An 11,578-nucleotide genomic window follows, 5' to 3' on the forward strand; every position below is an offset into this window, starting at 1 on the left:
CACAATTGCTGTGTGGACGCTAGTATTGTTTTTCCGGAATAACGGCCATTTTTCCAGAATAACGGTGCAGTGTAGACGCACCCTTTAGTGACATAAGTCTTTTGTCTAGTCAAAATAAAATTGCTTCAGTGTTAGCAATGAAAGTTATTTGGACTTAATACTTTTAACAGTCTTTGACAGAATTGCCGAGGTTAGATTTTTATTGGTAAATGTTGATTAACGTTTCTGCAGTACATACAGAAACTGCCCAAAATAGCCATAAATAATCAAAATGTGCAAATAAACAAAATACGAAAAATGCTGCTTGAGAAATTAGTTTGATTTAAGAATATTTACTTTATATTTTGCCGTGATGTTGACAATTTGTGGGGGTTTTTAATTACTACAATAATTATTTTATTCCTTTCCCATAATTTCCTATGACACTGAAATTTTAAATAGATGAAATTTGAAAAAAGGCTTAAAATAAACATTGATATTTTCCACTGAAATTATCAAAAAATAAAAATTGAATTCTGCCACATCTAGTTATTGTGAATGCTTTATGCACAGAGACCGAAATTGCTGAGCCATATTTGGGGACCTAACAGTGCCTAAGTTTCAAAAGTGCCTAAGTGACTTAGGAACACACATGCATTGACTTCAAACTGCAAACACTGGTGAAGGAGTACAGCCTGGTTATGTAAAATGCTTCAGCTTTCTTGACTTGTGGAAGTTCAATATATATAGGAAAGTAGTGTTGTACTGGTACTATTTGCTCATCAATCTTGCACCTGAATATGTGGTATCCTTCCAGTAAGTATGTTAGATGCCCTGGGCTTTCCTCCTTCAGCACAGATGAGCATTTTAATGTGAAATGTTGTTGTAGGGGAAAAAAATCTATGTAAAATCCAGAATTCTAACAAAAATTAAGAAACCAATTAAGGAAATAGGTATAGAACAACCATTTCAGCAATTTCAGGCTATAAAATAGAAAGAAAGTAAAGAATTAACAACATGAAAAAATGGTGGGTTTTTTTAACCTATCCTGGTTAATAGCAACTAACACCTCTCATTAGTTTCACATATTGTGTGTTAATGACAGTTTTAAAAGGTGTGAACCCTTTAGCTAATGCTGCCTTATGGCCTCTGAGCTTCTGAAGTTTTCAGCAGGTACTCTCTTCCTTCCCCCACACCCAAGAAAACCTTTTAAACTTCAAAATAGTCTTTATTTCAACCTTTAACAATGATTCTATGTCATCTTATAGAAATATGGTAACGTGTATGGCATCTTTTAAATCAAAGCAAGAGTATACTCCAGATGGGACTGTAATGGTTATCCTGGTAGAACAGTTGAAGGTACAAATGTCTTGTGTAACTATATCCTTTTAGTAGTTAGGCAATGCAGATGCTGAAAAGGAAGTGAAAATATTTTATATCACTCTAAAAACTCAATAGTAGTTGAATTGGATCATAAGTGTTTGCTTTCTTTAACAAGTGCTGGGCGTTTAAAATAAGTCATTGCCTAGAAATAGTAAAAAAAAAAAAAAACAGGAACTTTGTGAGAAACCTATATGAATCTGAAATAAAATTATCTTAATACAGATAAGTCACTTAATATTCTTCAACTGTTCCAGAAAAGACTCTTGTTACTCATGGCGGACTTTCTAAGAACAAATGTTTAAATGTAAAGAGAAACCTAATGACAGGTGAACAAGAAGTCAAAATATTTTGGGTTCAATACATAGTCTATACAGCTAAATATATATCTGGCTTACTAGAGATTTAAATTTATCTCTTGTCATACTTGCACTGCATACGTTGTATGTAGAGAGCTATTTGCTGAAAATCGTATCCTTTATGTCTAATAGTGATCATCCTTGTATCCCATTGATCTCAGTGAAAGCTGTGGATGCTCAGCTGTTATAAAAATCAGGCTAGAAGAATGCTCAACAGATGAGGAATTTTAGCTGTACAAGTGGGGGTGAAGAAATGAGGGAATGTCAATACTTAAAGTGCAGATTTTGTGATGTTCATAAGTGTTAGACGTAGTGCTACTACGAGCATTTCACCTCTCTTTGAATATAGGGGTTGTATAGTGAGATATTGTTATCTGTACCCTGGCTAGTTTGTTACATATCAGCTATATAATGGATTGATCTTTCATATGAATCTGACCTTCAGAATATCAGTATAAACTTCATAACTGCACAGTAAGGGTATGTCTTCACTTGTACCTTCTTTCAAGAGAGGGATGCAAATGAAGACATTCAAAATTACAAATAGCACTATTTCGAAATAACAGACGCTGTTAAGACGCAGTTATTTCGAGATAAAACCCTCTCGAAATAACCCTTATTCCTCATACAATGAGTTTTACCAGTTATTTCGAGAGAAGGGTTTTCTCTCAAAATAACCGCGTCTGTTATTCAAAATAGCACCATAATGCAAATATGCAAATGAAGCATGGGATATTTAAATCCCGGCTTCATTTGCAATTTCGAATGTCTTCATTTGCATCCCTTTCTCGAAAGAGGATGCAAGTGTAGACATACCTTAAGTGCCTTAAATTATACAAGAACAGTTATTTAATTAACACTGCAGTGGGCTTTTTTCTAAAAATAATAGCAATGAATTTATTATTTCCTGTTGTATTTCAGGGCATTTGATGTGGAACTTCTTTACATAGCTCAGTGCTTGAAGATACCAATAGCAGAGGTTGCTGTCAACTGGACTGAAATTGATGGTGAGTAAATTGCTTACTGCTGCTGAGTGTCAGTCCAAAAAGCAAGACATTTACATAAGAATGACCAAAGGTCCATCTAGCCCAGTATCCTGTCTTCCGACAGTGGCCAATCCCAGGTGCCCCAGAGGGGGTGAACAGAACAGGTAATCATCAAGTTATCCCACCCCTGTTATCCATGCCCAACCTCAGGCTAGGGAAACCATTCCTACCCATCCTGGCTAGTAAGCATTGATGGATCTATTCTCCATGAATTATCTAGGTTTTTTTTAACTCTGTTAATGTCCCAGTCTTCACAACATCCTCTATCAAGGAGTTCCATAGGTTGACTCTGCGTTGTGTGAAGAAATACTTCCTTTAGTAATCAAACTTTTTTTCCAAACTTGAGGACCTGTTGCACCGAGCCTTGTCCCCATACAGCCACCCAGTTATAAAAAGCCTTTATGCAGTAATGCTGGCCAGCTTCTCCTAATTTCCCCACATCCAATTCTTCCTTTCTCTTGCCTCTTCTTAGGATGGCTTCAAAACTCACCACTCCCATGTACAAGCTCACCTACAGCATCTGCTTTGCTTCAGGTTCCTTGCAGTGCCTATTGCTTTCCTGCTTGTATGGAACTGTTATGAGACACTGAGAGAGCATATTCTACTTAGCATGATGTTTATCCCTATTGAGTAAGGGTTAGTTACATTGTTTGGATATCTTAACTTGCTTGGAGATTAGTGGCTCTGTGTTCTTAAGATTGTCTCTTGAGTGATTTAGGAAAGAAAAAACAAACATTCACTTTTTCCAGTTACCTTTGCTCAGATTTTAAGCCTCGTTGCCTGAACAAAGTTTGATTTATTGTCTAGCGGTAAGTTTGCCTGCATACTCCATAATAGCCTTTGTTGAGTAACTATCCATCTTTGCCATAGAATGTCCAACTCTCAGTAAAATTTCAAATATAATTGAAATTATAAAGCATTAAGCTTTCAAGTGGAAACATTTATTAAAGTCAAGGGCTAAATTATGCCACTGAATAAGCTAACAATACAGATGTTCTGTGGTTAAATTTGGATTACTGATGCTAATTTTATTTAAGGTGAACTTTTGCTTAAATCCTGTCCCTCTGATTTTGTTGTATCTTTTATTAATCACAGGTTCGAAGCTGGTTCCCTTCTGGAGCTGGCTGCAGATGGGCAGGGATCTTCTTTTTTTACGATTGCGATACTTGACTGGTGCCTGGCGTCTTGAAACAAGCAAGTCTAATTAGGTTATTTACATTCCCCAAATGCATTATTACACATAATAGAGCTGGAGAACTATTTCAGCGAAGTAAAATTTTGAAGAAAACTGAGGTAACTCTTCATTACTGCTATGTCCTGCATTTTTTGCAATAATTTGTATTTTATACAATTGCTAAGAGTCAGATGTTTCTATAATCTGAAAGAAAAAGCATCTTTAAAAGTCATACATTTGATTCCATTTTTTTTTCTTATGTTCTGTAGCAGCTTTACAGGATCTTGCATAAATTCACCCAGATTAAATAACCATCTGCTTTTGTCTCATTGTGCACTTGAAATTCCCGTTAATGCACAATAAAAGGAGACCATATTCCATGAAGGGAATTGTGACTGACCAAAGCCCTTTTTGTTTCTGTAGTATCTGAACACATGAATATGTTGTGATATGGAACTGGTAATAATGGCATTAAAATACTTACATGTATTTAGGCTTTTATTTTAAATCTTTAAATAGTATGACTGGTATTAAAGGATTTTACTGTATTATAAAACTTATGTGCACAAAGCTGTTTCCTGACAACTCTTTCAGTAAAATCATGACATTCCAATTATCTGTCTTGACCTGCAGTTTATAGCACTTAAGTCTCAGATCTTATGTCATGTTCAATCCTCATGGACCATAACATTTGCAAAAGAAAGTACTTTCAATTTTAAAATGCTGCCTTATACAATTACATACAGTCTGTCCATTCGGGTGAATACTATGTGTTAGATGAGGAGCTACAAGGACTGCAGTAGAGAGGTGAAGGGGAAAGTAGCTTGGAGATGGACGGGAGGGAGGGCCATCGCGTGTGTTAAGTAACTGTGAAGCTCATGAGTTTTCATCTTTTTTGGGTGGGCTTTCTAAAGTATCTCAACCTTATCATGAAGCATAACTTTAAAATAGTGCTATCAAAAGTATTCATTGGGGATTTCCACACAAGTAAACCAGTTTCCTGAAGCTACCATAAAGGTAATACATTTATCTGCTATGAGAAGAAGTTGTTCCCATGAGCTTGTTTAAATCGGGACTGATTGTATCTTCAAATTATTTTAAGTTGGAATCTCTGCTCTCCTCTTACAATTTGTTACACATTTCTAGCGTTCAGTTCCTGTTAGTTACCTCAGTTTTCTGTAGGATGAAGAAATACTGAAATAAATTGTCAATAAACATGTTCAGTTTTATTGTTTGTTGTTTTATTGTTTTGTTTTCACTTCCTTTGGTATTCTGGTCCACAGAGAACTGTCACTTCTGCTGGATCAGTCATGTGAGTGGTTGCTGCATTAACCATAATACAGTGACACTTCTGTCTAGCAGTAAGCATACTCTGCATGACTGACATGACAGGGCTGGTAGTGCTGCCGCCTTTAAGGTTGCTTGATGCTTGCCATTATGAGATCATGTTCTGAGTAACTTTAGCTTGACAAAATTGTAACGTTTTGGGCTAAAGTTTTCAGTGTAAGGTATCCTTCACGGCCTGTTTTTGAAAACGTCTGCCAAAAATGTTTAAGTGTTTCTTAGAGGCTGGAGAAAAATTGTGTCTTGCCCATGTGAAAAAAAATAGTGACCTTTTTGTGTGAAGCTCTAGTGCCTTTCCTTCTCCCATATACCTGGTTTGGAGCAAGGGCTTGAAATTTAGCAGTGTGTGGATTTTGTGTCAGGATACGTCAGTTGCAGTCCCTGTGATTACCCTCCTGGATTTGGTCACATCATAAACCTTTGAAAAATTGCTGTCTGCACATGCTCAGTAGACCCTACTAGATCTTTGCAGCAAAAAATTGAAGATTTCTTCCTCCCCAAGCATGCTCCAACATCTGAGTATTCTGCATCTGCACCATTCCTCCAAGTGACTGAGCATGCTCACTCCAGCCAGTGGCTATGGGAGAAAATCACATCTTTGCCTGTAGGGGCTGCTTCCCAGCTGCTCCAAATAGGCTCCTGGCCCTCAGCTTCAGAATCCAATCACCTGTGTGCTCTGTGACCCTCCCTGCTGATACCCAGGCAGAGTGGAAGAGGAACCTGTCTGATGCAAATGCATAGATAAACATCTGCAGGGGCAGAAGGAAAGAAGTAGACTGGCCAAGGAATCAGCCAGAGGCTTGTAGAGAGAAAGTGGGACAGCATTGGGCAAGGAGTTGGGGACTGGGCAGTAGGGAGGGGGAAGCCATAAGCTAGTGCTGGGTACACTGGCATCAGAGGAGATTCCAGCAGGAGGCAGGGCGATTGGGAAGAGACAGGAAGAAGAATCTGGAGTGAAGGGAAGAGAGACTGAAATTGGATGAGAGCCAGGGAAAGGAAACAAGGACTATGAGCCAGGGGAGGGAAAAGAGAGACAGATCAGAGAAGTCAGGGCAGTGGAATACAACAGAGACTGGCTGTTCAAGGAGTTCGGAATTAGGACTGACTGAGCAAGGGGAAACAGATGTGATGTGGGAAGACTTGGGGAGGGATTGGGACTTGGGAGGGCAAGACCAGTGGTAGAAACTATGGCTGGTTGTGCAAAGAGGCTAAGATTGGGATGGAAAGCCTAAGGAGTGGAGACTGGGAGGACTGTAGGCAAGAAAACCAGGACTAAGAGCCAGGGTGTGGGGAGAGACTAGACATGGACACAAGGGATTGCAAGCTTTCCAATGATAAATTACATCCATAAAGCACATTTGTTAGGCATATTTATATTCCTAAGCATATTTCAATAAAGAATATAAAATATATCATCACAGTAGATATTGACATGATGGGGGAAATTGTGGGGGTGGGATAAGGGGAATTCAGTTGTCTGCGTCTTTTTTTTTAAACCAATGAACCTAACACACAATACCTGCATTGTAAGAATGTTAGTAAGCAATCCTTCTAGATTAACTGTCATGGGATAGATCAGTAAAAATATATTTCATTATGGATATTACTATGCATTTGAATAACACTGAGCAAAATCTATTTTTAACAAAATAAAAATGAGAAAATCAATAATTAGAGCTCATAAAGCCGACTGAAAAACAAACTTAAAAATTGTTAAACAGCAGTTAAAACTGACCTAGTTTCATCTCTCCCCAAAAATTTCTGCAAGACTTTAATCAATATCTTCAGGTTTTGAATCATTGCACAAATTTTTCTTTTACTGAAAATAGTTTTTGAAATTTTGAGTAAATGAAAAACAATGATTTTTGAAATGAACAAAAATTGATAAATGTGGCAGCAAGTTTTGCAAAAAAGTTTTTAATGAAAGCCTGTCAGCTTTATCTCATGTTTTCTTACAGGCCACTAATAGTTTTTCAGAAAGAAAACAATGAAAATTTGCTTATTTTTTGACAAGCTCTAAGATCCATCTAATTCTTTTATTAAGGGTCATTCTGTTATTATTGGAAAATATGAAGCAGTGGTGGAGTAGACACTCCATCATTTAGGATGTGTATACATGGTGCTTTTTTTTGTTTTAAAAAAAAAAGTGCCGGTACTCAAAGGGGGGGGGGGGGGAGGTGGGAACCAAAGCTGAGTTGGGGCCAGCATTGCCCTTTTAAGACACGCAGCCCAGCCGACTGTCGGACATTTGCATACAGAGGCGCCGGTACACTCCATTCTTTCCAGGTAAACTCTTGACTGGAGGTGCCGGTACTGAGTATCAGGCAGTACAATCACAAAAAAAAGCAGTGTGTAAATATATCCAATAGAATGCAATTTCACAAACAGTTTCTCCAATCTTCACTCCTTTTCTGTCTGTTAGAATCATAGAACACTAGAACTGGAAGGGACCTTGAGAGGTCATCAAGTCCAGTCCCCTGCTGTCATGGCAGAACCAAGCACCATCTGAATCATCCCTGATAGATGTCTATCCAACCTGCTCTTAAATATGTCCAGTGATGGAGATTCCACAACCTCCCTAGGCAATTTATTCCAGTGTTTAACCACCCTGACAAAGTTTTTCCTAATGTCCAGCCTAAACCTCCCTTGCTGCAGTTTAAACCCATTGCTTCTTGTTTAATCATCAGAGGCCAAGAAGAACAATTTCCCCCCTTTCTCCCTATGATACCCTTTTAAATACCTGAAAATCGCTATCGTGTCCCCCTTGGTCTTCTCTTTTCCAAACTAAACAAGCCCAATTCCTTCAGCCTTGCCTCAGAGCTCATGTTTTCTAGATCTTTAATAATTTTTGTTGCTCTTCTCTGGACCCTCTCCAATTTCTCCACATCTTTTTTAAAATGTGATGCCCAGAACTGGGCACAACATTCCAAATGAGGCCTAATCAGTGCAGAGTAGAGCAGAAGAATGACTTCTTGTGTCTTGCTCACAACACACCTGTTAATGCATCCCAGAATGTTTGCTTTTTTTGCAACAGTGTTACACTGACGACTCATATTTAGCTTGTGGTCCGCTATGACCCCTAAATCCCTTTCAACAGTACTCCTTCCCAAACAGTCACTTCCCAGTCTGCATGTGTGAAACTGATTGTTTCCTCTTAAGTGGAGTACAGTACTTTGCATTTGTCCTTATTAAATTTCATCCTATGTACCTCAGATCATTTTTCCAGTTTGTCCAGATCATTTTGAATTATGACCCTATCCTCCAAAGCACTTGTAACCCTTCCCAGCTTGATATCATCTGCAAACTTAATAAACGTACTCTCTCTGCCATCAACTAAATCGTTAATGAAGATATTGAACAGAACCGATCCCAAAACAGACCCCTGCGGAACCCCACTTGTTATGCCCTGTTGTCTGTTGTCACGCTGACATAATGTATAGTCTGACAAAATATTTAGAACATGAATGCTGCAAGAAAGAAACCTCAATTATATTAATAAAATATGCTCTGTTTTTTTAGTTGCTTGATATGGAAATTATTAATTTGGTTTGGAAAATGTTCACAGGGTACATTTTCAGAAGAGGTGGAGAGTTAATTCTGAAATTGTTCACTATAGTTTGTCGGTCTTGAATATGCCACACATATTCTGAAGTCCACAAAGCCCCTAGTGGTATCTGAAGTTTACATGCTCTCCTGCAGATAGGACATAGGGACTGGAGGAGAATTGATGGCTGTAGACTTATACTTGCTCCTGATACTGTATTCTGCAAGACAAGTACAAGGGCAACCATTACAATAATTAATTGCTAAGAGACTGTGGCTCAGCAAAGGCAAAAGATTCCAAGAACTCCAATTACAAGTGAATAACAAACTGCCTGTTTACAGTGTTTAACAATACATTGATTTAATTTGCTTACTTTGTGGGAGGCTTGTCTTTTTTTCAGTAAAGGACAGTGATTCACTTTGTGATCTTTTGATGGATACGCTTTTCTGCAGATAAGCAATACATCACAGGCCAAATTTATTACTGGTATTACTCCTGAGTTTAGGTCTATATTCTCAGTCCATTGGCTCACTGACCCTGCAGCATTACTTCAGGGCAATGCACCTCTGCACAAGTAATACAGCAATTTCTTTGCATTCAGAATGCACATGAAATGTCAGCAAAGAGAAGCAGAAGATGGGTCCAGTTCATTCTGCAGAACTTTTTCCACTGTACCAATTACAGAACTGAAAACAAATATCTGAAAACATTTCCAAACCAACTGAAAATAAATGCCCAGATTAGATATACAGCTAGTTTTTACACATGTGCTATGCAAATTAAAATTGAATTAATGTTTGTAAAGTACTCACATGTTCCTAGTTGTGACATATGCATGTGTGCACACATATCATAGAACCATACAGCTGGAAGAGACCTCAGAAGGTCATCAAGTCCAGCCCCCTGCTCTAGGCAGGACCAATCCCAAGTAAATCAACCTTCACTTTCATTGTCTATTAAAACAGTGGAACCTACCCATAATTATCATTTTACATAGTACACAACAGTGTGCTAGATGTTCACAGACATAAGACAAGTTATAATCTATAAATATACCAAATACAGACGAGAATGAGAGAACATAATTTTTTATCCTAATATTTGTATTTAATACTTAAGTTTTAACATTAGTTCCTTAGCCTTTAAGCCTCAGCCTCTCTCTTTCTTACTATTACTATCAGTTCAATATTCCATACAATAAAATATACAAGTGAGAACATACCCTGGCAGCCACCTTCACCTCTGAATCTATTTAAGAGATGGATCACTAGAAGGGGAACTAGAAAATGTATAGCTATATTGTACATTATTATTCTATATTTCACCCATTTTTATTACCATGAACCATTTCTGCCTTCTGTTATCATAGTAATGTGACTGCCATTGCACTAGGCTTGTTAGCGACTAGTCACCTATCCGATAAGCAAATGTTTATCTAATAGTCGAGTAGCCACTAGACTAGTCACTCCCCCTGCACCCGTTGCTGCCTCTATCAGAGAGCTGGAAGGAGCCAGCTTTTGTACATTTTAAAAGCAGTCCCCACTCACCCTGTGCTCTCTTAACTGACACCTGTGCTCTCTGTGGCACTTCCCCCCCCCCTTCTTGCTGCCTCTTTGGGAGGCAGCAAGGGGTGTGGTTAACAGGAGCCAGTTCTGGGGGGTGCTGGCTTAAAAGCCAGTTCCCCCCAGCACCGTCTCCAGGATACTGTCCCCATCCACCTCCATCAGAAGCAGCAGGGGGGGATAGGAGATGCTGGTGGAAGTAGCCCATCTGAAGGGGTCCCAACGGGGAGCTGGTTCCGCCACGGACAGAGGCTGTTGCCACCAAGCAGCCACTGTTCACAGTGGCCAGGGCTGGCCGCACACAGGAGCTGCTGCCTGAGCAGACCCTGTCTATGGCAAACCGCAAACAGGGGCTGCTGGACTCAGCACGAGCCAAGACCGAGCAGTCCCAGCTCACACTGATCACTGTGCCTCTGCATTTTAAATGTTGTAAGAGTCCAGTGGCTTTTACTACATTTAAAATGCAGAGCAGCAGCGCGGGTGGTTCTGGAGCCAGCTCCTGGAGCTACCTCTGCCGTGGCTCAGCACAGCAGCACTTATCGACTAATTGTATAGTCGATACAATTTATATCGACTATACAATTAGTCAGATAATCACATTTTAACATCCTTATATTGCCCATTTAGACATGTTTAGACAACTATCCTTATTTGATATTTGTAATCCCTTTGGTCTTCAAGCATTCTGCAAACCTTAGTGCTTGCATTTCAGCACTCTGCAAATCCACATTAGCCCCACTTCTGGGGCTAATAAATTCTTTTTTAACTTGTTAATATAGTGTGCTAGACTTTTAGCAGGCTATTGGTCCTTTCAACAATGTCATACATAAGCATTTATTTACATGTGCTAAATGCGGAATACATATCTGCCTTTTCCAAAGTGTGCAAGTGTTTCATTTCCCTAAGCAGAGATGAAATGCAGTATATGCTTTAGCAATAAGCCTGTATTATTGCCAGAGGGTTACCATTCAATTTAAAGAATCAGAGGATCTAGTTTCATTTAGGGGTCTCACCCACCTTACCAAGCACATTAATTTGATCAGAATAACAGGCCATCTTTTAAACCCGGGATACTGCCATACACATGGGATATTCTGAATGTGTATTGATGCAGATTTTCAAAGACAGGTGTCTAAAATAAGACTCCTAAATCCATATTTAGGCACCTTAACCAGTGACCCTCTTTTTCA

General features: G+C 38.8%; 1 protein-coding gene across 1 annotated transcript in view; it reads left to right on the plus strand.

Moving 5' to 3' along the window:
• The window catches only part of ALG5 (ALG5 dolichyl-phosphate beta-glucosyltransferase), a 50,967-nt gene extending 45,800 nt beyond the window's left edge, over positions 1–5,167 (plus strand). The window contains exons 9-10 of the mRNA XM_089775499.1: positions 2,640–2,725; positions 3,860–5,167. Coding sequence (XP_089631625.1) covers positions 2,640–2,725; positions 3,860–3,972 — 199 coding nt within the window. The 3' untranslated portion in view covers positions 3,973–5,167. The remainder of the gene's footprint in view (positions 1–2,639; positions 2,726–3,859) is intronic.
• Positions 5,168–11,578: the final 6,411 nt, after the last annotated feature.

Source organism: Pelodiscus sinensis, chromosome 1 (genome assembly GCF_052426305.1).
Source record: "Pelodiscus sinensis isolate ZL-2025 chromosome 1, ASM5242630v1, whole genome shotgun sequence".
Classification (NCBI taxonomy): Eukaryota; Metazoa; Chordata; order Testudines; family Trionychidae; genus Pelodiscus; species Pelodiscus sinensis.